Below are 27,518 nucleotides of genomic sequence, written 5' to 3'. Positions count from 1 at the left end.
TGTAGTTAAGTTTAAAACTTTATTTTTTTGGTCATTGTAGTTTAAAGTATTTTTTTGTATTTTCCATATTTTTATTATTATTATTATTCATAATTCGCTATAAGAGAGAGGAAAGGGGAAGGGTGGGTTGATACCGGGTTAAAGTACAAATCCAATCTCCTCTTTTATGCCGTTCCGTTCATTCCTCCTCTTTGCGACACTCAACAATTTCTGAGCAAGTGTTTGTATTTCTTCTGTCCATTCGCCCAATATCAAGGAACTTAAACTAAAGGAGTCAGTCTCAAAGCGATCTGATGTTGTCAAACGTTGTGTCCTTCGCTCGTTTGGCGTCCATGTCTTTTCTCTCCACTATGATGATCTCATGTGGTTGTGTCTTTTGTCTTTAAAATGAAAGGAGCTGGAAGAGAGATTGGGTGCGGCTTCTGTTGGCGCCGCTTATCATCATCATCATCATCCTCGGTTGGGCTTTAACCAAGGCTTTAGCAACGATGAAGCTGAGAAGTGTAGCTGACCAATGAGGTCTTGCCGCTTCTCCCTGCAAGCCCATCACTGTGTCAAGTGATTGTGTCACTTCTTGGTTGGGTGTGGTCATGTCCAGAGGGCGAGGGGGGTGGACCGTTCCAGAAGGACAGTTATTTTGGGAGGGGAGAACAGAGGAGCTCAGTTTCCAGGAGGGTGGAAGGGAGAGGGGTGCGTCTGTACCTGCATCGCTGTGGGGGAAAAAACAGAAGAAAGAATTGAGTATCGATTAACACAATATTACTATGGATGAAAAAATAACATGATTAGTAGTGTTTCAGTTCAAAAGGCCACCATTCACCTATTTGATATTTATCAAGGATGTAATAGTACCTTTAAACAAAATATTACAAAAGTACTTTTCAACTAGTCATCACAAAACACATTAGAAACCAGCATTTTTAACTACAGTTTTTTAGGAAAGTTCTATATACACAGCCAACAACAAGACTGCACAAGACAATATATATGCAAAGAAGTCCAGATACGGCTTCTCCAATAGAAATCCCAGATGATGCTTGTAGGTGATGTCATGGCAGCTAAACTCATATACAAAAACACATCCTAGGGTCCAACGGAGTCGCTATGAACTGTGCATGTGCAAACCCGTCAAATGAAAAGGCACTTATTCGCTATAGTTTTTGACAAATGTAAACGTGTCAGTTTGTAACTTTCACAAGGTTATAGTGATGACATGTTCAGCTACTTAAGACATTGAATCAGGGGTGAAAGTAGATTTAAGTTCTTACTGGTACGAGACACACAAGCTCGCTTAATTACACATTGAATCCCTATTAATTTCATATATGATCTTTCTATAAATAAAATGGGGCCAATGTGTCACATTAGGATAAACATTTCAAAATGTTTTGAAACAAAAATAAAAAAGGATTTTCATGCAGTTCCACATGTGTACTTAGAGGAATATATAAAAGTGAATATATTCAAATTAGCCCATAACTCAACCTAAACAACAACATAGGCCTAGGACTATATATCCTTTAACTTTAAGCAGGGTTCATAAAGACTAGATCTTTTCTAAATGAAACGTTGAGTATTTACCTAAAGTTAACATTGGAAAGTCAAATTCAAGAACTTTAAGGGACTTTTTCGAGAAATTAATTGTAATTTTCAAGGACCTCAATGTTATATAATTGTGCATTCAGACTCCTTGACTTCTCCCACATTTTGTTACGTTACAGCCTAATAATGACAAAGCAAAAATAGAACTGGAAATATTTCATTTACATAAGTACTCATTTACATAAACCCTTTACTTTGATGAAGCACCTTTGGCAGTGATTATAGTCTCTCGTCATCTTGGGTATGACGCTACAAGCTTGGCACATCTTCATTTATGGAATTTCTCCCATTCTTCTCTGCAGATCCTCTCAAGCTCTGTCAGGTTGGATGAGGAACGTCTCTGCACTGGCTGGGCCACTAAAGAACATTCAGAGACTTGTCCCAAAACTACTCCTGCATGGTCTTGGCTGTGTGCTTAGGTTTGTCAAGAGTGCAAAGCTGTCATCGAGGTTACTTTGAAGAATCTCAAAAATAATATAGATTTTCATTTGTTGAACACTTTTTTTTGGTTACTACATGATTCCATATGTGGTATTTCATAGTTTTGATGTCTCCACTATAAAGAAAAACCCTTGAATGAGTAGGTGTGTCCAAACTTTTGACTGGTACTGTATGCCTATTGTAATGACATTCAGCGATTGTATAATTGAATTGCATCCACTGTTTTCCGCGCACGTCTGTCACTCACCTCCGCGTCGTCTCGATCTCGGCCACTCATCTCTGCCTTGGGAAAATGTAAGTGTTCTCGTCGAACCACAACACAAGTTGGAGCGTATACCACCCGGTTTCAAGTTAATTCACTCATTTCATGCGGTAATGTAAAATAGTGATGTAATAGCCTAGTTTTCTTGTTATTTTGTATTAATTGTGATCGGCTCACGTTTTACCGGATACGGCGTAGCCCCACTATTTATTTTGCAGGGGCGCCGGACCGGCTTACTCTTACCCCACGTTGAATCAAATCCAGGTTGTGCCTTTAGATTTTAGAGAAAATGAACAACTAAGGATGCATTTTTCACTTCTACCATTGACTTCCCAAACCCCGGTCTTTTTGCACTACGGAAATGTCGCGCACCCTAGTATAACACTCTGGTTCCCTTCTCTGCACTAATACAAGCTTAGGGAAACCTTCATACCTTGTGGATGTCCTATGTAGAAGTGTTGGTGGGCCCCTTGTTGGAGGCCGTGTTGGGGGTGCTGGGAGACTTGTCCAAGGCCGTGCTGGGGGGGCGGGGCCTGGAGCATCACTACCTGCGGGTGGCCATGTTGGCCCTGGTGGTGGGGTCCCTGCATGGCCCCTTGGACGTGAGCCTACGGAGAGGGACCAGGGACATACAGTATGCAGAAACGTACATAAAATGTGTCACACAATATATAAAAACACAGGTAAAAAGACATGGATCTGCCTAAATATAAACATTAGGACATTGTGTTCTTACAATCACTCTAAATTCCTTATTGCTTGGGCATAGAAATTGATGGACAGTTATGCTTTTTCATTTTAGTCATTTAGCTGACTGATCCAAAGCAATTTAGGTTGAGTGCCTTGCTCGAGGACACAGAGACAAACGTTTTACCTTATCGGCTCGGGGATTCGAACCAGCGACCTTTTGATTACTGGACCAACGCTCTTAACCACTGCCACCCATTTTGGATGGAATTTAGTATTTTTTTTTCACTCCTTCCAAAAGGTGTTTACTTTACAAATCTGGCATTAGATAATATATTTTTGACATCTTCAAATAGATATGCAACACAGAAAAAGAAGGACATCTGTTTGTGGGTGAGCCAATTTGAATTATGAAAGAATAAAGGATGCTGTCAGAAAAGTGAGGAATTCCTGGTTTTAAAACATGTACCCTAATGAACAGAACCCAGAGTAACTCCAGCAGTGTAAATGTACCTGTGTTATCTGCCCCAGACCGGGGTACGTGTGCGGGATTCCCTGGTGGCCATGCAGGCTGTAGCCCTGAAGGGGGAACGAGCCCTGGGGCGATGTTTGTCCCGGGGGCATATTAGAAGGGGTGGGGGCTGAGAGCGCCCCGGAGTGATATAGAGACTGGGTTTGGGGTCCCGACTGGGCAGAGATGGAGAAGGAAATCATTAGCATAGGATAATCTTAGAAGAAAAAAAGCTCAGACTCAGCAATATGACGTGACCACGAGTAGTAGTGTGAAACAAAGATACTGCAGATTGTGATAGCTGTGTGACGACAACAGTTGAGAAGATTCATCTCTTGCTTCACGCTCTTTGTATTGAAAGTCAGCCCACTTGTCCTATCGCTGTCTGAGTATACCTTTAACATGGACCTTCAAAAGGCCCAACAACACTGTATGTCGATAAAATAAAACGTGGCCAAGACAAAAAGGGGTATGTTCTAGAACTGGTATGCGGTCCGGAGAGGGATGGTGAGATTTGAAGCTGTGATGAGGGGTGTTGGTTTTACCTGTCCAGGGCTGGGGGCGTGCTGCTGGGGGGGGGGATGGTTACACGTAGGGGTGCTGGAGGGCCGGGGCTGGTGCACTGCACCCTGGTGATGGGAGAACGACTGGGGGGCTAGAGAGGGGCGAGAAAGAGAGAGCTGAAGACACTTTCCATGATAAATTTCCCAAAACAATGATCCAGTAGCCTGGTACAAGATGTGTTTGGCTATACAGCACAAACAGCAAACAGATCTTGGACTAGGCTACCCCCCCCCCCCCCCCAAAAAAAAACAATGATCCAGTCTAAATCCAGGATCCAACCAGTTTTGGACTCACCATAGATACCCTGCTGTGGCACCAGAGGCCCCTCACCTTGGCCGGGGAACTGGGGGCCCCCTGGAGGGCCCATGACCTGGGGGTGATTCCCTCCCTGGCCCAACATCCTCGCACCGCCCTGCAGCATGGAGTACATCGGCTGGGGAAGGGAGATCGGGTGAGACACATAGAGAAAGACAGAGACATTGTTTTCAGTATCAGACCGCTACAGTAATGATGACCAAAACTGGATAACCACTAAGGCAAAGGGAGGCGGTTCGATTCAAAACTCTGGGGATAGGATATTGAGGTCTGACCCCCCCCCCCACAGTACAGCCATAGACACGGACAAACACACACCTTCCCACCCACACACACACAGACACACTCACTCACTCACCTTCCCACCCACCCACACACAGACACACTCACCCACCTTCCCACCCACTTCTCCACACACCTTCCCACCCACCCACTTCTCCACACACCTTCCCACCCACCCACCCACACACTGACCTGTCCTGGGTAAGGCGTCATGGCCTGGATGACCTGCTGCTGGCTGTACTGCAGGTAGGGCTGGGGGTAGGGCGACGGCATCAGGGGGGCTCCGGCTGCAGACGCCGCCGCCTGTAGCATGGCCTGCGGCGGGCCAGAGTTGCCATGGTCCGAGCGTGGGGCCCCCAACCCTAAGCCTGGGGGAGACCAAAACATGACTGCATAACAACGTTGACAGGGAGGGGAACTCTGACACACTAGCAGATATGAACATGCTTTAAAAAGAACAATAAAGAACTGATTTGATCCCCAGGGGGAAATTACGTCACATGCTTACGATTGAAACTTCGGAACAAGGATAAATTCACTAATAGTTTTGCCCGACATTCAACTTTACTATAGAACTACAACAGTTTGCCATGCATTAGTAGATAAAGAAGTTTGTATTCTAAGAAGTAGTAATAATAATAATAATAATAATAAGTATTCGTAAGGTAAGTAAGATACACTGCTCCAAAAAATAAAGGGAACACTTAAACAACACAATGTAACTCCAAATCAATCACACTTCTGTGAAATCAAACTGCCCACTTAGGAAGCAACACTGATTGACAATAAATGTCACATGTTGTTGTGCAAATGGAATAAACAACAGGTGGAAATTATAGGCAATTAGCAAGACACCCCCAATAAAGGAGTGGTTCTGCAGGTGGTGACCACAGACCACTTCTCAGTTCCTATGCTTCATGACTGACGTTTTGGTCACTTTTGAATGCTGGCGGTGCTTTCACTCTAGTGGTAGCATGAGACGGAGTCTACAACCCACACAAGTGGCTCCTGTAGTGCAGCTCATCCAGGATGGCACATCAATGCGAGCTGTGGCAAGAAGGTTTGCTGTGTCTGTCAGCGTAGTGTCCAGAGCATGGAGGCGCTACCAGGAGACAGGCCTGTACATCAGGAGACGTGGAGGAGGCCGGTGGAGGGCAACAACCCAGCAGCACGACCGCTACCTCCACCTTTGTGCAAGGAGGAGCAGGAGGAGCACTGCCAGAGCCCTGCAAAATGACCTCCAGCAGGCCACAAATGTGCATGTGTCTGCTCAAACGGTCAGAAACAGACTCCATGAGGGTGGTATGAGGGCCCGACGTCCACAGGTGGGGGTTGTGCTTACAGCTCAAAACCGTGCAGGACGTTTGGCATTTGCCAGAGAACACCAAGATTGGCAAATTCGCCACTGGCGCCCTGTGCTCTTCACAGATGAAAGCAGGTTCACACTGAGCACATGTGACAGATGTGACAGAGTCTGGAGACGCCGTGGAGAACGTTCTGCTGCCTGCAACATCCTCCAGCATGACCGGTTTGGCGGTGGGTCAGTCATGGTGTGGGGTGGCATTTCTTGGGGGGGCCGCACAGCCCTCCATGTGCTCGCCAGAGGTAGCCTGACTGCCATTAGGTACCCGAGATGAGATCCTCAGACCCCTTGTGAGACCATATGCTGGTGCGGTTGGCCCTGGGTTCCTCCAAATGCAAGACAATGCTAGACCTCATGTGGCTGGAGTGTGTCAGCAGTTCCTGCAAGAGGAAGGCATTGATGCTATGGACCGCCCATTCCCCAGACCTGAATCCAATTGAGCACATCTGGGACATCATGTCTCGCTCCATCCACCAACGCCACTACAGACTGTCCAGGAGTTGGTGGATGCTTTAGTCCAGGTCTGGGAGGAGATCCCTCAGGAGACCATCCTCCACCTCATCAGGAGCATGCCCAGGCATTGTAGGGAGGTCATACAGGCACGTGGAGGCCACACACACTACTGAGCCTCATTTTGACTTGTTTTAAGGACATTACATCAAAGTTGGATCAGCCTGTAGTGTGGTTTTCCACTTTAATTTTGACTCCAAATCCAGACCCCCATGGGTTGATAAATTTGATTTCCATTGATCATTTTTGTGTTGTTTTGTTGTCAGCACATTCAACTATGTAAAGAAAAAAGTATTTAATAACAATATTTCATTCATTCAGATCTAGGATGTGATATTTTTGTGTTCCCTTTTTTACCTTAATTTAACTAGGCAAGCCAGTTAAGAACAAATTCTTATTTACAATGACGGCCTGCCCCGGCCTCCCCTAACCCGGACAACACGGTGCCAATTGTGCGCCACCCTATGGGACTCCCGATCACGTCCGGTTGTGATACAGCCCGGGATCAAACCAGGGTCTGCAGTGACGCCCCTAGCACTGAGATGCAGTACCTTAGACCGCTGCGCCTCTCGGGAGCCCCTGTTTGTAATGTCTTGCCAACTCAGCTTGATACTGATCATAGTAGTTGGCCAGACAGCACAAACAGATCTGGGACCAGGCTAGAGTATGTCAAGGTGTAAACAATGCATGCACACTGGTAGGGAGTCGGAGAGGAGGCGTGCAGAGTGCGCATACCTTTGACTCGGGGGTATTTGCCCTGGCAGACTGTAGACATGGTATACTGGTACATATGTGGAGGCTGGAGGGAAACAGAAGCCAGGAGACAAGAGGTCAACACGAAGCTACAAGCCGCATTGGCTTTTCAATGAGGGGATTTAGACAATTTTAACATGAACTCGTACTAGATCCTAAAATGCGCTCAAACAATAGCGTAACACTGTATATAGTCACACACTACATCACCACTGGTGAAACTCAAGTATAGCATTGACTATAATTAAGCAATAAGGAACAAGGTGGTGTGGTATATGGCCAATATACCACGGCTAAGGGCTGTTCTTAGGCACGACTCAACACGGAGTGCCTGGATACCACCCTTAGCCGTGGTATATTTGCCATATACCATAAACACCAGAGGTGCCTTATTGCGATTATAAACTGGTTACCAATGTCATTACAGCATTACAAATAAATGTTTCGTCATACCCGTAGTATACGGTCTGATAAACCACGGCTGTCAGCCAATCAGCATTCGGGGCTCGAACTACCCAGTTTATAATCAAGTATAATATTACCAATAATCCCAAAGCCTCACATTCATACAAACAGGGGGAGCAGTATTTGATGGGGAAACAGAATGTCCCACAGCATGCAGTCAATTCAATCACAGTGTCAGAAGTGTGTGTGCGTTACCTGTACAGAGTGGATCTGGGAGATGTAGGAGAGGTAGGGTGCGTTGTAGATGGGACCCTGGCTGCCTGGGTGCTGCAGCACCACCGCAGGGCTGGGAGGGGGTGGCCGGGGGGGTGTGGGTGAAGGGTTGGGCTTCGTCTGCAGACACAGAGGGAAGGGGAAGAACCATTTATATTTGTTTGGTAAGTAGATGTCTAGGCAGTGTTTGGTACACTCCAGGGTGAACTTTCCCCTCGATACAGATAAGATCAGCTTCTCCTCCCCCAATCTAGGGATGGGCACGGTTATTTGAATATTCGATATCTCCCCAAAATGAATGACATTATTTGAATATTGAAATGATTTCAAATGCCCATCCCTACCCCAATCCTAAATCATTAGTGGGGAAAATGTAAAATGGACACAAAAATAAGTATCTACGGGCAACTTTACCCTACAACAGGGATGGGCAAATTTATTATTAAAAAAATCGAGTTAGAATAGTAGAATACACACGGTGCAAATGTTTTTCTGTTGATTTTTGTGCAACAGCAATCTCTTATGTCAGACAGCTAGGTTTCCATCCAATATACAACAGATTTTCATGCAAAGTTTAAAATCTGCATAAAATATGCACATTTTCCCACCAGAGATGTGTTTCCATCAAACGGACTTATTGCAAATAAAAGTATGTGCGTGATGACGTTGCGCACATAAAAATAACGTTTGCGGTTAAATTCCCCATGGACCGAATGAAAAATACAAGTTAAATGGTTTCCATCGCATTTTCAACTCTGATGGTTTTGTCACAAAAACAAATGTACCCACTCTGGTCTTGGCACGTGCGCTCTAGCCAACAGCTCGCAGATACAGTGCAGGTAGGTAACAAAAAACTAACAGTGGCTGTGAAAAAGTATTTTCCCCTCTTTCTGATTTTCTCTATTTTTGCATATTTCTGACACTGAATGTTATCAGATCTTCAACCAAAACCTAATATGCAGTGTTAGGTTTCCGGCAGAAATAAAAATGGACCCATCTCGTCCAAAAAGTTGACTCAAGTTTTCCAAAAGCACCTGGATGATCATCAAGACTCTTGGAAAAATGTTCTATGGACAGATGAGTCAAAAGTATAACTTTTTGGACGACATGGGTTCCATTATGCCTGGCGAAAACCAAACACTGCATTCCACAGTAAGAACCTTATACCAATGGTTAAGCGTGGTGGTGGTAGTGAGATGGTTTGGGGATGCTTTGCTGCCTCAGGACCTGGACGACATGCCATAATAGAAGGAACCATGATTTCTGCTCTATTTTAGAGAATTCTACAGGAGAATGTCAGGCCATCTGTCTGTGAGCTGAAGCTGAAGAGCAGCTGGGTCATGCAGCAAGACAATGATCCAAAACACACAATCAAGTCTCCCTAAAAATGGTTAAAAAGCAACAAATTTGAAGTTTTAGAATGGCCTCGTCATAGTCCAGACCTAATCCCAATTGAGATAATGTGGCAGGACTTGAAACGAGCAGTTCATGCTCGAAAACCCACAAATGTTGCTAAGTTAAAGCAGTTCTGCATGCCATAGTGGGCCAAAATTCCTCTACAGCGATATGAGACAACAACAACTGAAAGGAAGCATTTGGTTGGAGTCATTGCAGCTAAAGGTGGTACAACCAGTTAATGAGTGTAAAGGTGCAATTACTTTTTCACACAGGGGAATTGAATGGTGCATACATGTGTTAAATGAATAAATTAAGTCTCCATTTTTTCCCTTTATCTAATATTAGGATCTGGTTGAAGATCTGATAACATTCAGTCTAAAAAAATATTAAAAACTAGAGAAACTTAGAAAGGGAGCAAATACTTTTTCACAGGACTGTACATTATGAGATAATTATGGATAAGAGTGATAATTCTTGTTATTTGTCAAACGGCAGCGAAGCATCGATCATCATGTCACGGAAATAGGACCCTAGATATTTTATTGGAAAGAATCATCATCACATGCAATTTCACCACCCTGTGAAGTTCATCATAACTTATTTCATCTGTAGCCTAATAAACTGCATGGCTCTCCAAGTCGTAGTGGGAGAATCACACGACACATCATCGCGTGACTCCAAGTCGACTTCAATATGGCGGTTATTATATCAATATTATATCAATTTAAAAAGGCATTTCCACCACAATCTCGCATTATTCATTTTACTGGACACACAAAAAAAGAGCCCACCAGGTCGAACAAACAAATTGTCCGTCTGCATTTATCAAATTGTACCGGCATATCCTTCTTCCATCAGACGGCCTGGACTTTTTTCATGCATCAGGTAAATCATCCACATGAAATGGTTAGATAGAAACCTGGTTAGACACTCAAAAAAAAGTCTGACTGCATGTGTGGGTACGCGGACCCACGAGCCACTGCGGACCCTCATAATGAGTTTTTGTGGCCTTCCCTCCCCGATCGAAGTTGCCCATCCCTACCCTACACCATTTCGTGCGTAGACCTCTAGACATCGGCGCGTCTAGACAGTGTTTCGTAGTATAGATACAGTAGATAGCAGACGCTTTTAAACAAAAGCGACTGACAGTCATGATGTGTGCAAGCGCCATACTCTACCAACTGAGCCACACGTCAAGACAAAGTCATCGTTTGGTTAGTAGACATCAAGACATTTTAGATCCTAAATATTTTGCTCTTCTTGACACCTTCTTGCTTACCAGAGTGAGCGCGACTTTGTTTGGGTTGAACTCTTTGGCGTTGGGATTCAGAGTTGACTTCCTGACTTGACTGAGAGAGTGAGAGAGAGACCACTGTTAGTACTGTATACACAATGATATCCACTGCTCTGTAACCAAATCCATCTATAAACCAGAAAGTAGTGCTGGGCGATGTGCTTTTTGAGGTAAATTCAGTTTAGATTTTTTTTTAATTTTTATTATCTCGGTTATCAATTTAGGTTTAGATCATTTAAAACATAAAATGCATGTAGTATGTGAGTTGAATGCTTTAACAGAATGAAACAATTATTAAAAGTCCCATGATGGTAGTGACTGCCCATTACGGCTTCAATAAAATATTTCTAATTTCTATAGAGCTGCTGTCTATGTATACTTATGACTGCTAAATACCAACTATCAATCACTTAGATTATGTATTTTCAGGTAGGGATACCTCGTTGAGCAACTGCTCTTTATCCCTCACGATCGCACGTCTTCTTTCTCTTCTCTCCATTTCAGTGTCTTGACAAGTAGACACGCAATGGATTATGGTCATTGGCTAAACTATGTCGAATTTTGGCCTGTTGGGAACTACAACTCCCTACTACATTGCACAGTTTGGGCTTGATCTGATTCATCTCTAGATAAACTGCATGTTGAGCTCACAGAATAAAAAAAAACGAACTAAATGGAATTCTAATAATTGAACCGACTTTGGTCAATTAGTTGTTTAAAAAAATGAAAAATAACTGATATTTTGGTTAATCGCTCAGCACTACCAGAAAGAATTCTCCTTTCAGTCTTCAGCAAAACTCACTCAATCACACCCTCCACTCGCTCTGCCTTCTCCTGTCTGGACTCCTCACTTCCTGGGGTCCTGGCTGACTGGGATTGTCCTGGCAATTGCCTGTCTGAAATGGGGCTGACGGTGGTAGCGGCTGCGCTGGAACTGGGCTCCTTGGAGGGGTCCCCTGAGGGGGAAGCGGAGGGCTGGGAAGTACTTTGGGGGGCGAGGGTCTGTTTGGAGTCTGAGGTGGCGGGGCTGGGGTACGAGGGGAAGGACTTGGCCGTGTCAGAGGGAGATACCGCTGCAGCACTGGAGCCACATCCGCTGGGCTGAAGCTGAGGAGAATCACATCAAATAAATCTTTATTTATACAGCCAATTCATACAAAGCAAGTACAACCAAATGCACTCTATGCTAAAAAGAAAGAAACAAGAGGGAAAAAAATTACAAGGAGTATGAAACTTTAGTAAGGGGTGCTAGACCATTTGCATTTATCAAAATACCTTTCCAAGTTAATTTACAAACACATGTTTAAAAGGGTTTAACAGTAGAAATGGGTTATAAACTAGAAATGTAAGTAATTTATTTCTGACTACTTATAAAAGTGAATAAACTCAGCAAAAAAGGAAACGTCCTCTCACTGTCAACTGCGCTTATTTTCAGCAAACCTAACATATTTGTATGAACATAACAAGATTCAACAGACATAAACTGAACAAGTTCCACAGACTAACAGAAATGGAATAATGTGTCCCTGAACAAAGAGGGGGCCAAAATCAAAAGTAACAGTCAGTGTCTGGTGTGGCCACCAGCTGCATTAAGTACTGCAGTGTACCTCCTCCTCATGGACAGCACCAGATTTGCCAGTTCTTGCTGTGAGATGGTGGAAGAGTGGGGTAACAAGGCAACTGCAGGTTCCCGGACATTTCTGGGGGCCATGGTAGAACCCTGACATTCCTGTCTTGCAGGAAATCACGCACAGAACAACCTGTATTGCTGGTGGCATTGTCATGCTAGAGGGTCATGTAAGGATGAGCCTGCAGGAAGGGTACCACGAGGGAGGAGGATGTCTTCCCTGTAACACACAGCGTTGAGATTGCCTGCAATGACAACAAGCTCAGTCCGATGATGCTGTGACAAACCGCCCCAGACCATGACAGACCCTCCACCTCCAAATCGTTCCCGCTTCAGAGTACAGGCCTCGGTGTAACGCTCATTCCTTCGACGATAAACGCGAATCCGACCATCACCCCTGGTGAGACCGCGACTCGTCAGTGAAGAGCACTTTTTGCCAGTCCTGTCTGGTCCAGCGACGGTGGGTTTGTGCCCATAAGCGACGTTGTTGACGGTGATGTCTGGTGAGGACCTGCCTTACAACAAGCCCTCAGTCCAGCCTTTCTCAGCCTATTGCGGACAGTCTGAGCACTGATGGAGGGATTGTGCGTTCCTGGTGTAACTCGGGCAGATGTTGTTGCCATCCTGTACCTGTCCCGTAGGTGTGATATCCGGATGTACCGATCCTGTGCAGGTGTTCTGCACAGTGGTCTGCCACTGCGTGGACGATCAGCTGTCCATCCTGTCTCCCTCTCTTAGGCGTCTCACAGTATGGACATTGAAATGTATTGCCCTGGCCACATCTGCAGTCCTCAAGCCTCCTGCAGCATGCCTAAGGCACGTTCACGCAGATGAGCAGGGACCCTCCTGGGCATCTTTCTTTTGGTGTTTTCAGAGTCAGTAGAAAGGCCTCTTTAGCGTCCTAAGTTTTCATAACTGTGACCTTAATTGCCTACCGTCTGTAAGCTGTTAGTGTCTTAACGACCGTTCCACAGGTGCATGTTCATTAACTGTTTATGGTTCATTGAACAAGCATGGGACACAGTGTTTAAACCCTTTACAATGAAGATCTGTGAAGTTATTTGGATTTTTAGGAATTATCTTTGAAAGACAGGGTCCTGAAAACGGGAGGTTTCTTTTTTTGCTGAGTTTCTGTCCAACTTGGTCCTGCTTCTTGAAATACCACCACAATACCGCCCAGGACTTGACAGAACAATTATTTTCACCAAGAGAATTTAGACTCACAGGTAATTGCAGATTTCTCGTTCACACATGGCTAAGGAGCAGCGACAGAAGTCTTACCCTGAATTCTTTGCCGAATTTCCGCAGCTCTTCAATTTGTGACCTTTGCTGAATGGAGGGAGCTGAGAGACAAGGGGGAGAGAAAGGATACAAAAAAGTTATCTAGCAGGGGAGAATGTAATGTGGGTGTTTTTGACTGCACTTTTCTTTCAGACAGCACCTTATGGCAAACAAACAAATGCTTTTCTACAGGAATACTCTTCTCATCTGCGACAACAGCTAATTGACACACTAACATGCACACACTTTTTGAGGTGAGACCCCGCGACAGCAAACAGTTAAAAATAGGGAGTGGCCACCAGCCATCCTACCGACCAGAATATCTGCCGTCATTTTCCAACAGTGTCGACATGTTGAATCAGCGCAAACAGTCCCCATTCATCGACACCCAGCAGGTGCTTTAACCATTCATTGTCGAGGCGTGTCTGACCTCTAATACACACAAGCTCCCTCCCACAAACACACATTTCACAGACACACACCTTTACTCTTGCCATCTTCCGTGGTGCCTGGACTCTCTGCTGATCGTTCTTTGGCAGCCATGCAGAGGATCTCGTTCACTGTAGAATAGACAGACAGAATGAGAGACAGAGATATATATTTTTTAAACACACAGGGGAACAATAAGCCACTGGGAAACCCCAACCACTTGAACAGATTCCCACAAAACACCTGTCTGATTCTTGTACAGGTGACCCTGTCCTGATGACAGTTGGGGCCATTTTCATGACTTGATATAGACTCGATAAGCAAAGTGAAAACAAATGGAGCCCGGAGATTTGCTTTCAGCCAAATGTATGAAAGTTTGTTTTTATAAATACTTATTATCATGAGCAATTTCATTGTCGTCACTACTACTTCAACTACCACAACCTGTCTCCACTTGTTTATAAATATAGTTTGTTGATTGTTGTCATTGTTCGTACCGTCGATGGGGAAGAGTGGGGCGAGGCCTGATGTTTTCTGGGCGGGCATGGAGACAGATGACGTGTCCAGGTACTGCACCGAGTCCTGCGAGCCAGATTTCGGGGAGCGGGAGGCTGAGGGAGGACAAGACAGAACAGAGGTCAGAATGAAAGACAATGAGATGTTATAAATGGTTAGCATTTTTGTCTGTGTCTGAAATGGCACACTGTTCCCTTTAAAGTGCACCACTTTGTGCCATGGCACCCTAGTACCTATATAGGGACAAAAGTAGTGTATACAGTTGAAGTCAAAAGTTTACATACACCTTAGCCAAATACATTTAAACTCAGTTTTTCACAATTCCTGACATTTAATCAGAGTAAAAAAAAAATCGCTGGTCTTAGGTCAGTTAGGATCACCACTTTATTTTAAGAATCTGAAATGTCAGAATAATAGGAGAGAATGATTTATTTCAGCTTTCATCACATTCCCAGTGGGTCAGAAATGTACATACACTCAATTATTATTTGGTAGCATTTAAATAGTTTAACTTGGGTCAAACGTTTCAGGTAGCCTTCCACAAGCGTCCCACAATAAGTTGGGTGAATTCAGGCCCATTCCTCCTGACAGAGCTGGTGTAACGGAGTCAGGTTCGTAGGCCTCCTTGCTCGCACACGCCTTTTCAGTTCTGCCCACAAATTTGTATAGGATTGAGGTCAGGGCTTTGTGATGGCCACTCCAATACCTTGACTTGGTTGTCCTTAAGCCATTTTGTCACAACTTTGGAAGTATGCTTGGGGTCATTGTCCATTTGGAAGACCCATTTGCAACCAAGCTTTAATTTCCTGACGGATGTCTTGAGATGTTACTTCAATATCCACATCATTTTCCATCCTCATGATGTCATCTATTTTGTGAAGTGCACCAGTCCTCCTGCAGCAAAGCACCCCCATAACATGATGCTGCCACCCCCGTGCTTCACGGTTGGGATGGTGTTCTTCGGTTTGCAAGCCTCCCCCTTTTTCCTCCAAACATAACAATGGTCATTATGGCAAAACAGTTCTATTTTTGTTTCATCAGACCAAAGGACATTTGTCCAAAAATAACCATATTTGTCCCCATGTGAAGTTGCAAACCATAGTCTGGCTTTTTTATGGCAGTTTTGGAGCAGTGGCTTCTTCCTTGCTGAGCAGCCTTTTAGGTTATGTCAATATAGGACTTGTTTTACTGTGGATATAGATACTTTTGTACCTGTTTCTCCAGCATCTTCACAAGGTCCTTTGCTGTTGTTCTGGGATTGATTTGCACTTTTCGCATCAAAGTACGTTCATCTCAGGAGACAGAACAAATATCCTTCCTGAGCGGTATGACGGCTGCGTGGTCCCATGGTGTTGATACTTGCGTACCTTTGTTTGTACAGAGGAACGTGGTACCTTCAGGCATTAGGAAACTGCTCCCAAGGATGAACCAGACTTGTGGAGGTCTACAATTTTTCTCCACTTTGTGGAGTGGTTGAAAAACAAGTTAATGATTCCAACCTAAGTGTATGTAAACTTCAACTATATATAAGGAATAGCGTGCCATATCAGATGCATATGAAATGTGAGTTAGTAGTTAGTTTACTAACCAACATCTACCATTAGTAGCAATTCTCAATGGATTCATTGGACTTAAGTCTATGATGAGGCAGAGTGGCTGTGTCTAGAGTGCGTCTTGAACAAGTGTGTAGACAAAGTGTGAGATAAAAGGCATAGTTGAATGTTAACCTGTGGACTGGGTGTGTGAGTTAGGTGTCCGGACCGGTCGGTTTGACTGGGCGGGTCTCTGTAATTTGGGAGACATCCTAGAAGACACTGAGGCAGGGAGAAAGAAGAGAGGAGGTTCAATTTCCCGACAATCAACTGGCAATATATTATTGTAAATCAAAATCAAATCAAATGTATGTCACATACACATGGTTAGCAGATGTTAATGTGAGTGTAGAGAAATGCTTGTGCTTCTAGTTCCGACAATGCAGTAATAACCAACGAGTAATCTAACTAACAATTCCAAAACTACTACCTTATACACACACAAGTGTAAGGGATAAAGAATATGTACATAAAGATATATGAATGAATGATGGTACAGAGCGGCATAGGCAAGATGCAGTAGATGGTATCGAGTACAGTATATACATATGAGATGAGTATGTAAACAAAGTGGCATAGTTTAAAGTGGCTAGTGATACATGTATTACATAAAGATGCAGTAGATGATAGAGTACAGTATATACGTATACATATGAGATGAATAATGTAGGGTATATAAACATTATATTAAGTAGCATTGTTTAAAGTGGCTAGTGATATATTTTACATCAATTCCCATTATTAAGCTTCACCTATTACTTTTCAAGACTGCACACAGTGCAAACTTAAGAAATAAGGCCCGATGTGAGACAGCCCTTAGCCGTGGTATATTGGCCATATATCACAAACCCCAGAGGTGCCTTATTGCTATTATAAACTGGTTACCAACGCAATTAGAGCAGTAAAAATATTTTTTTTGTCATACCCGTGGTATAGGGTCTAATATACCACGGTTGTCAGCCAATCAGCATTCGGGGCTCGAACCACCCAGTCTATAAAAACAAATAATTCATGACTGCCATGTACACTTTCTGGAGTAACACATCCACGTAGACACACAGATATCCCATTACAACACAGATAACTCCCCGAACACACACAAACACACACACTAATAACTTCACTCACCTCCGTTGACGGGCCTACCAGTGTCCAACGGAGACAGCGAGTTCGAATGGGGGGTGGGGGGACTAGCTGAAGAGGAGGCGGCGTTGGCCGAGGCCGGACCCCCGGGGGAGGTAGGGGCGTAGGGGCTGGCAGTGCCAGGGCTGCCTTGGGAGTGGTGGGGGGAGTAACCTCGGCCAGAGAGGGGGCTGCTGCACTCCGAAGACGAGGGAGGGGGCTGGGGTCCACCAGTGGCCACGGGCAGGTGAGGTTTGGGGGAGGAAGAGGAGGGAGGGGCTGAGCGGTAGCCGGCGCTCATGCGGTTGTGACCTTGGGGTCCGCCGCTTCCTCCTCCAGGGCCTCGCTCCGCCCGCTCGCGTTCTCCTCGCATGCTGCCCCCCGACGCGCCAATCTCCCTAGCTCGCTGGGGTAACGGAATGTATTTGCCTTCCCTGAAAGAGAGATAAACAAAGAAAGAATGGGGGGGGGGGGGGTACTGTAGATCATGCTTTCCCCAATCCATCCACTGCTGCCAAAGACTTTCAGCATGATGAGGGGATGAGTTTGAGCAAGGTGAGGGGCAGAATCACTAATCTTGATCACATAATGAGTATTTAATTGGGATGCCAGTTGATTTGTAGATCAGCCATTCTACTCAGTCTGAATGAAATATGGTCAATCTCAAATACACAAACCACTTAGCAGTAGCCAAAGGACACATCCCAATTTTCCACCCTTCTCCCCAAGTGTGGACTTTTATACTCGCCATCATGTATTTAAAAACATGAAATCATTGGCTAGAAAGAGTTAATTTCCACCATTGTTGAATCCATGAAGTGCACACTTCTGGGAAAGGGTGGAGAATTGTGACATAGCCAAAGAATACAGCCTGACCGGAGCACTCACCTGCTGACTATGCTGGGGCTGTCGCAGCCTTTCTCCCTCTCCCTGGGGCTTCCCCCCCCGCGCTCGCCACCGCGCACCACTGCGCTGCACTTGTCCTCCTCGCTCTTGCCCTCCTCGTTCTCCAACGAGACGCGTTGGCGGTACTGGGGGCTGGACTCGATCTCACTAGCCATGAGGGCGGCACGTGCCTCCCGCTGCCGGAAGCCCTCTGTGCTGCCCCTCTCCAGATGGACCCTGAGGGACAGGGAGGGAGATGGAGAGAGAAAAGGATAGAGAGATGATGAAGATCAACACTATGCATAGACACATACATACAAACAATCATGTATGAAGATCAGATCTGGGTTCAAATACTTTTATGTTTGCTCGAGTCTGCTTGGAGTGCCAGATGGGCAAGAATTGCAGTTTTGGGACTCCTCTATTGGATTATTAAGCCAGACATGCTCAAACAGGAACAGATTAAGTATTTGATATTATCTTTCAAGTATTTCAAACCCAGCTCCGATGGAGATTCAGGGGAATATTCTTTCAAAAGGTTGTCCTTTTTCTTAGACTGTTTAGGCCTTGAAGACGTATTGTTTTTTTTGTCTTGACATGGAGGTGGACTTACGTGTACATTGAGAGGCTGGAGTCATAGGTAGACTCGACGCCGAAGTTCACCTTGTTGTAACGAAACATTTCGTTGGCATCCCAACCGTTGGCCTGAGAGAGGGCGAGAAAACTTTGTGTAAGTTGCCAGAGCCTGTGGCGGTAAGCTCCAGGTTGTGTGTCAATGGAGGCTCCTCAGAGGAGGAAAGGGCGGACCATCCTTCTCAGTGAACTTCATAAAAATGTAAATAGTGAAACTATACTAAATATATTCACAACGCCAAATAATTAATTATAACACACTGTTTTGCAATGAAGGTCTACAGTAGCCTCAACAGATCTCTCTGGGGTAGCACCATGGTGTAGCTGGAGGACAACTAGTTTCCGTCCTCTTCTGGGTAAACTGGCTTCAATACAAAATCTAGGAGGCTCATGGTTCTCACTCCCTTCCATAAACGTACACAATAATTATGACAACTTCCAGAGGATCCAACCTCCAACCTATCAGAGCTCTTGCAGCATGAACTGACATATTGTCTACCCAACCAAAGTAATCGAGAATTAATCTAGTACTGAAAGAATTAGCTACAGGTAGCTAGAACTGCAGAGCATAAAATGTGGTGGGTAGTTGACTAAAAGAGAAAGACAATAGTTGAAAAGTTTTGAACAAATTCATTTCTTCAAAAATGGAGAGCGAGAGCTAGCAATATTTCATTGTATTTTTAAAAAAAAATTACATTCACTTGTTTAGCTAGCGAAGGCAGCTAGCTAGTCTACTCAAACACCTAGCTCAAACAGAGAGTGATACTATGAAAGCTCGCAATGTGATTTTCTGGATTTTTGTTTTAGATTCTGTCTCTCACAGTTGAAGTGTACCTATGATAAAAAAAAAATACAGACCTCTACATGCTTTGTAAGTAGGAAAACCTGCAGAATCGGCAGTGTATCAAATACTTGCTCTCCACACTGTATATACATTGAGGTTTTAATATTGTTCCACAGTTGTTTTCTAGTTCTCTTTCTGCCTCTTATAAAGAGACCCCTCTGAGAAATGTGTGACAGACAGAACTCTGCAGGGGAGTGTAGGAGATAAGACTAGTCCGTCATTCCACTATAAATCAACTTAGACATTTACTGGTAAGTTTTTAGATAAACACTAAAAGCCTTGTTTATATAGCTGTGTAGGCATGGTTTTGGTCACGACTAAAAGATAATGACGTAGGCAGTGACATCACTAGGGCTGGACTTCGGGTTTTAAAAAAATAACATGGGACCTTTTCTTTGATGCAGAACTTACTCGGAAAACACACGTACTATGTTCCTGATTGTCAACGTCTGTCTGCAATTGCATTAAATGAAGGTTTTGAATGATTTAATTAAAGATATTGTCATAATGCTAATTTCACCAATGAACCAATGATTGACAAGTAACAAGGAAACCAAACCCCAACATATGAACGCCCTGAAGTCTGGAGGCTGCACCTCAGTAAATGCTGTACGGCCACTTCAGATGTTGGATGACCATGCAGAGCCTTTTAACCTACCTATTGTATTATATGCAAAATGTAGCAAGTGTTGCTGTCATCATTCTTGCTACTTCAAGTTCAGTAGCCAAACGTGCAAGGGCCGGTGCACGCGTGGTTTTCATTAAATAGAGTAGGCTTTAGCCTATGTGTGGATGTAGAAGCACTGGGCAGATAGCTTTACAACAAAATCTACAGTTGAACTCTGAAGTTTACATACACTTAGGTTGGAGTCATTAAAACTCGTTTTTCAACCACTCCACACATTTCTTGTTAATTAACAACTATAGTTTTGGCAAGTCGGGTTGTACATCTACTTTGTGCATGACACAAGTAATCTTTCCAACACTTGTTTACAGACAGATTATTTCACTTAAAATTCACTGTATCACAAGTCCAGTGGGTCAGAGGTTCACATACACTAAGATGACTGTGCCTTTAAACAGCTCGGGAACATTCCAGAAAATGATGTCATGGCTTTAGAAGCTTCTGATAGGCTAATTGACATCATTTGAGTCAATTGGAGGTGTACCTGTGGATGTATTTCAAGGCCTACCTTCAAAGTCAGTGCCTCTTTGCTTGACATCATGGGAAAATCAAAATAAATCAGCCAAGACCTCCACAAGTCTGGTTCATCCTTGGGAACAATTTCCAAACGCCTTTAGGTACCACGTTCATCTGTACAAAGAATAGTATGTAAGTATAAAAACCATGGGACCACACAGCTGTCATAGCGCTCAGGAAGGAGACGCGTTCTGTCTCCTAAAGATGAACATACTTTGGTGCAAAAAGTGCAAATCAAATTCAGAACAACAGCAAAGGACCTTGTGAAGATTCTGGAGGAAACAGGTACAAAAGTATCTATATCCACAGTAAAACGAGTCCTATATCGACATAACCTGAAAGGCCGCTTAGCAAGGAAGAAGCCACTGCTCCAAAACTGCCATAAAAAAGCCAGACTAATGTTTGCAACTGCACATGGGGACAAATATTGTACTTTTTGGAGAAATATCCTCTGGTCTGACAAAACAAAAATAGAACTGTTTGGCCATAATGACCATAGTTATGTTCGGAGGAAAAAGGGGGAGGCTTGCAAGCCGAAGAACACCATCCCAACCGTGAAGCACGGCGGTGGCAGCATCATGTTGTGGGGGTGCTTTGCTCCAGGAGGGACTGGTGCACTTCACAAAATAGATGGCATCATGAGGATGGAAAATTACGTGGATATATTGAAGCAACATCTCAAGACATCAGTCAGGAAGTTAAAGCTTGGTCACAAATGGGTCTTCCAAATGGACAATGACCCCAAGCATACTTCCAAAGTTGTGGCAAAATGGCTCAAGGAAAACAAAATAAAGGTATTGGAGTGGCCATCACAGAGCCCTGACCTCAATCCTATAAAAACTTTGTGGGCAGAACTGAAAAAGCATGTACGAGCAAGAAGGCCTACGAACCTGACTCAGTTATATCAGCTCTGTCAGGAGGAATGGGCCAGAATTCACCCAACTTATTGTGGGAAGCTTGATGAAGGCTACCCGAAACGTTTGACCCAAGTTTAAATGGTTTAAGGCAATGCTACCAAATACTAATTGAGTGTATGTAAACTTCTGACCCACTGGGAATGTGATGAAAGAAATTAAAGCTGAAATAAATCACTCTACTATTATTCTGACATTTCACATTCTTAAAATAAAGTGGTGATCCTAACTGACCTCAGCTCACTGGTCACCATAGCAGCACCCACCCATAGCACGTGCTCCAGCAGGTATATTTCACTTGTCACCCCCAAAGACAATTCCTCCTTTGGCCGCCTTTCCTCCCAGTTCTCTGCTGCCAATGACTGGAACGAATTGCAAACATCCCTGAAGCTGGATACTCATATCTCCCTCACTAACGTGAAGCACCAGCTGTCAGAGCAGCTCACAGATCACTGCACCTGTACATAGCCCATCTGTAAATAGCCCATCTGTAAATAGCCCATCTGTAAATAGCCCATCTGTAAATAGCCCATCCAACTACCTCATCCCCATACTGTTATTTATTTATTTTTGCTCCTTTGCACCCCAGTATCTCTACTTGCACATTCATCTTCTGCACATCTATCACCCCAGTCTCTATCACTCAAGTGTTTAATTTCTAAATTGTAATTATTTCTCCACTATGGCCTATTTATTGCCTTACCTCCCTTATCTTACCTCATTTGCACACACTGTATATATACTTTTTTTCTATTATGTTATTGACTATGTTTTGTTTATCCCATGAGTAACTCTGTGTTGTTTGTGTCACACTGCTTTGCTTTATCTTGGCCAGGCCACAGCTGTAAATGAGAACTTGTTCTCAACTAGCCTACCTGGTTAAATAAAAAATTAAATAAAAAAATAAGACTGGTAATTTGTACTATGATTAAATGTCTGGAATTGTGAAAAACTGAGTTTAAATTAATTTGGCTAAGGTGTATGTAAACTTCCAACTTCAACTGTACTTCCTACATATGATTAGGCTATAGTTTACTACATTGCCTAGAAATAAATATGAATCACCCATATTTCTCTGTCTAAATATCTTACCACTACGAAAAGGTAGGCTATAGAAAAATCTCTCCAACTATGCTCTCTTAAACGACATTTAGCATATTGGCTGATATAGTCCAGTAATACAGATAGCCTAATATAAAATGGGCCACGTGAAAATCTCTAGTAAGTTAACCTATTTCTTAAGTTATTTTTGTGCATTTGAAATTGCCTATGGGGCGCAAAATTGCTGGGACCATGGCGGGCAAGTAAGCTGCGTCACATAGGCCTAAAATAATATTGCTGTTTGGGACCAGTTCTTGTGATAGCGGGTGGAAGTCGGACTGAAAGGCAGCAGGTGCGGGTGGGGTATGAAAAGCTGCGGGTGTTGGCGGGAGCGGGATGAAGTTAACACTCCCATGCAGACCTCTACAAGGCAGTATTGAATGCGTCCCTGTCACCCTGCTTACTCAGATTTCGAGAGAGAGAGAGAGAGGAAGGCTAGGTTGAAGCAACCTCATGATGGGTATCGGGAAAATTTGAGTATCATATAGTAAGTAGCCTAAACCTATCAATGTTACATTGAGCTGGGTGAATGGAATATGAGTGCTAGTCATCCAATATGCTGAAATAGAAATAAGGCCCATAAAATGTTTTATTCATCCTCCCTCATCTTAAAAAGGCACAGACCGCCACTGGTGTTTGTGTGTCAAAAAGAGTGATGGTGTGTGTGTCAGAGTGAGTGTCAGGGTGAGTGTCAGAGTGAGTGAGCGAGTATAAGCGGTTGTATGTGTGCCTACATATAAGCATGTTCGACTCACAGCATCGTTCTCCAAATCGAAGGCCTCTCCGTTGCCATCTCCTCCCTCCCACCTCTGCAGCACCTTCTCTTTGTCTTCCCCGTTGACGCGGGTCGAGCTGATGGACGTGTCTATGAACGTGTCTGCACATACAGGGTAGAGAAACAACCATTATCCAAAAAGTAATGCGTGAGACAGAGAAGAGGTATATCTCTTAATCGGACCCATGAACTGTCCCCACAACGTGTGTTTATCGTAAGCAGACAACACATTACATTCTTACACAACATAACTATGACCCCATGCAAATTACCCTAACTTCTTATTAGTTTAGCACTCAGATGTCAACTTGGAATTTTGCCTTAAAGGAATAATTCACTCAAAATCCCCTGTATTTGTTTTATTAGTCCATTGTTGATACAGTCCCAAAAGGTTTCGCGTTACACCAATCATGTTTCCACGATATAGGACATTCAAAAAGCAAACTGCAACTTGCCACATCCTCATGATGATGATGCGTTTTGCATCATCATGATGCGTTTTGCATCATCATGATGTGACAAATTACAACTAGCTTTCTGAAAGTCTTATATATTTTAGATTTTAGAATATTCCGATTTTAGAATATTCACATAAACCTGTCACCAATTGGATGGAATCTTGATTGCTGACATGCAAAACATTTTCCATCCAATTGGTGACAGGTTTATGTGAATATTCTAAAATCTGAATAAGAAACAGAGGTTCAATGGGATTCCACTGCATTTTCTACTGATGGTTTGGTCACAAACTGTTGCGATAAATAGCATACTTTCCCAATTTGGTTTTGGCGCATGCTCTATAGACAACAGTTCGCTGATAAAGTGGAGGGGCAAGTTTATGATGATGATATGGATAAACGCAAGATCATTTTTATTTGATAATTGGCAGCCAAGCACCAATCATCATGTCACCAGCATCATTCAAACAATAGCCGACCCTCAATATTTATTTCCATGGTGCTCATCACCGTGCACTTAACCATCCTTTGTGATAATGTTATGAAACAAGTTATGAGGTTCATCCTATTCTACATAACTATGCTGTTCCACATCGTGGTGGAGGTGGTGGTAGAAATAGTGAAACGTAACATATCATTGTGTGACTCCAAGTTTAGTGCGACATGATTGTTTTTATATCAATATTTGCACATAAAAGCGTGTCCACCGCAATCGTCGCATAATCTACTTCACCGCCAAAAAAGTATCCAATCTTGTCTAGCGTATTTTGTTTCGTCGACATCAGAGCATTTTACTGACAAATGTCCTTGTTCCATCAGGCCTGTCGTGACTTTTTATATGAAATAGTTGGATGGAAACCTGGTTAAATGTAACCATCGACAATGACCTACAAATCCATTAAACCACTCGTCCCTTACCGGACAATGCAGACAATCTACACGTTGATCAAACACTAACCTACAACACATCCCGCCCTCTGTCCAACCCTCCCGATCCTACTTCTCCCTAGCTGTCTCAATTGCTTCAAAGTTCGTCCTTCTTCCTCTGCACTTGCAAAGTGAAAACAATATGATGGAAGATCATCATTAGGTTGGCTTTCACCTGGTATGTTCTTATAGATTAGTGAAGATGAAAGAGAGGGGAGGGGGTGACAGATTTTATACAATTGAGAAAAAGCACTCATCTGTACCTCTGGTGGCGTAGTTTAGGTCCACGTCTCGGCAGGTCATGGTGACCACATCGTAAGAGCTGAAGACCATGGTGTCGGTGATCTCCTCCCTCCGGGGCAGGGCAGGCCTCTCGTCTTCGCCTCGCTTGTGGACTGCATCCACTGCAAGCTCACACTGCAGACAGAAGAACATTTAAGTCAAAGGGAAGTAGGGCTGACCCCAACAAAAAAATACCTTAAAAATCGACCAAAGGTCATCTGTTCTTTCGACAAATCGATTGGTTTACATTTTAAAAGTGTATTTTTCCATATGTAGACACACCCTGTGTGTTAAATTAAATCAACTACACACAAAATATACAGTGCCTTGCGAAAGTATTCGGCCCCCTTGAACTTTGCGACCTTTTGCCACATTTCAGGCTTCAAACATAAAGATATAAAACTGTATTTTTTTGTGAAGAATCAACAACAAGTGGGACACAATCATGAAGTGGAACAACATTTATTGGATATTTCAAACTTTTTTAACAAATCAAAAACTGAAAAATTGGGCGTACAAAATTATTCAAAGACCGGTGGGAATCTATCCTTTGGTCTGATGAGTCCAGATTTGAGATATTTGTTTCCAACCGTTGTGTCTTTGTGAGACGGAGTAGGTGAACGGATGATCTCCACATGTGTGGTTCCCACGGTTAAACATGGTGGTGGTGTGATGGTATTTTGCTGGTGACTGTGTCTGAGATTTACTTAGAATTCAAGGTACACTTAACCAGCATGTCTACCACAGCATTCTGCAGCAATAAGCCATGCCATCTGGTTTGCGCTTCAAGGGACTATCATTTGTTTTTCAACAGGACAATGACACCACACCCCTCCAGGCTGTTTAAGGGCTATTTGACCAAGAAGGAGAATGTGGAGAGCTGCATCAGATGACCTGGCCTCCACAATCACCTGACCTCAACCCAATTGAGATGGTTTGGGATGAGTTGGGACCACAGAGTGAAGGAAAAACAGCCAACGAGTGCACAGCATATCTGGGAACTCCTTCAAGACTGTTGGAAAAGCATTCCAGATGAAGCTGGTTGAGAGAATGCCAAGAGTGTGCAAAGCTGTCATCAACGCAAAGGGTGGCTGCTTTGAAGAATCTAAACTCTAAAATATATTTTGATTTGTTTAACACTTTATTTAAATACTACATGATTCCATGTGTTAATTCAGTGTTGATGTATTCACTATTATACTACAATGTAGAAAATAGTAAAGATAAGAAAAACCCTGGAATGAGTACAGTTGAAGTCGGAAGTTTACATACAGTGGGGCAAAAAAGTATTTAATCAGGCACAAATTGTGCAAGTTCTCCCACTTAAAAAGATGAGGCCTGTAATTTTCATCATAGGTACACTTCAACTATGACAGACAAAATGAGAAAAAAAATCCTGAAAATCACATTGTAGGATTTTTAATGAATTTATTTGCAAATTATGGTGGAAAATAAGTATTTGGTCAATAACAAAAGTTTATCTCAATACTTTGTTATATACCCTTTGTTGGCAATGACAGAGGTAAAACGTTTTCTGTAAGTCTTCACAAGGTTTTCACACACTGTTGCTGGTATTTACCTTGAAATGCTTCTTACAAAGCCACTCCTTCGTTGCCCGGGCGGTGTGTTTGAGATCATTGTCATGCTGAAAGACCCAGCCACGTTTCATCTTCAATGCCCTTGCTGATAGAAGGAGGTTTTCACTCAAAATCTCACGATACATGGCCCCATTCATTCTTTCCTTTACAAATCAAATCAAATTTATTTGTCACATACACATGGTTAGCAGATGTTAATGCGAGTGTAGCGAAATGCTTGTGCTTCTAGTTCCGACAATGCAGTAATAACCAACGAGTAATCTAACCTAACAATTCCAAAACTACTACCTTATACCTTATACACCTTATACACATCCAAAAAAAACTTCTGACGGGCCTGGACATGTACTGGCTTAAGCAGGGGGACACGTCTGGCACTGCAGGATTTGAGTCCCTGGCGGCGTAGTGTGTTACTGATGGTAGGCTTTGTTACTTTGGTCCCAGCTCTCTGCAGGTCATTCACAAGGTCCCCCCGTGTGGTTCTGGGATTTTTGCTCACCGTTCTTGTGATCATTTTGACCCCACGGGGTGAGATCTTGCGTGGAGCCCCAGATCGAGGGAGATTATCAGTCGTCTTGTATGTCTTCCATTTCCTAATAATTGCTCCCACAGTTGATTTCTTCAAACCAAGCTGCTTACCTATTAACAGATTCAGTCTTCCCAGCCTGGTGCA

General features: G+C 43.5%; 1 protein-coding gene across 5 annotated transcripts in view; it reads right to left on the bottom strand.

The window, feature by feature from the left end:
- The window catches only part of LOC110491775 (ataxin-2-like protein), a 47,300-nt gene continuing 19,782 nt past the window's right edge, over window positions 1-27,518 (bottom strand). For 4 of the 5 annotated variants that reach the window (XM_036946681.1, XM_036946682.1, XM_036946683.1 and 1 more), the window contains 19 exons: window positions 25,229-25,382; window positions 23,561-23,682; window positions 18,726-18,817; window positions 18,116-18,349; window positions 17,234-17,661; window positions 16,241-16,327; window positions 14,495-14,608; window positions 14,051-14,128; window positions 13,569-13,630; window positions 11,463-11,767; window positions 10,646-10,715; window positions 7,951-8,088; window positions 7,273-7,336; window positions 4,857-5,053; window positions 4,362-4,500; window positions 4,049-4,158; window positions 3,506-3,679; window positions 2,739-2,913; window positions 1-710 (listed from right to left, as the gene is read on the bottom strand). In XM_036946681.1, coding sequence (XP_036802576.1) covers window positions 661-710; window positions 2,739-2,913; window positions 3,506-3,679; window positions 4,049-4,158; window positions 4,362-4,500; window positions 4,857-5,053; window positions 7,273-7,336; window positions 7,951-8,088; window positions 10,646-10,715; window positions 11,463-11,767; window positions 13,569-13,630; window positions 14,051-14,128; window positions 14,495-14,608; window positions 16,241-16,327; window positions 17,234-17,661; window positions 18,116-18,349; window positions 18,726-18,817; window positions 23,561-23,682; window positions 25,229-25,382 — 2,793 coding nt within the window. In that variant the 3' untranslated portion in view covers window positions 1-660. The remainder of the gene's footprint in view (window positions 711-2,738; window positions 2,914-3,505; window positions 3,680-4,048; window positions 4,159-4,361; window positions 4,501-4,856; window positions 5,054-7,272; window positions 7,337-7,950; window positions 8,089-10,645; window positions 10,716-11,462; window positions 11,768-13,568; window positions 13,631-14,050; window positions 14,129-14,494; window positions 14,609-16,240; window positions 16,328-17,233; window positions 17,662-18,115; window positions 18,350-18,725; window positions 18,818-23,560; window positions 23,683-25,228; window positions 25,383-27,518) is intronic. The other variant, XM_036946685.1, reaches the window with a different exon arrangement.

This window comes from Oncorhynchus mykiss, chromosome 16 (genome assembly GCF_013265735.2).
Source record: "Oncorhynchus mykiss isolate Arlee chromosome 16, USDA_OmykA_1.1, whole genome shotgun sequence".
In the NCBI taxonomy this organism is placed as follows: Eukaryota; Metazoa; Chordata; class Actinopteri; order Salmoniformes; family Salmonidae; genus Oncorhynchus; species Oncorhynchus mykiss.
The sequence above is the reverse complement of the archived record's forward strand: the minus strand, read 5'-3'. Positions and strand labels throughout refer to the sequence as shown.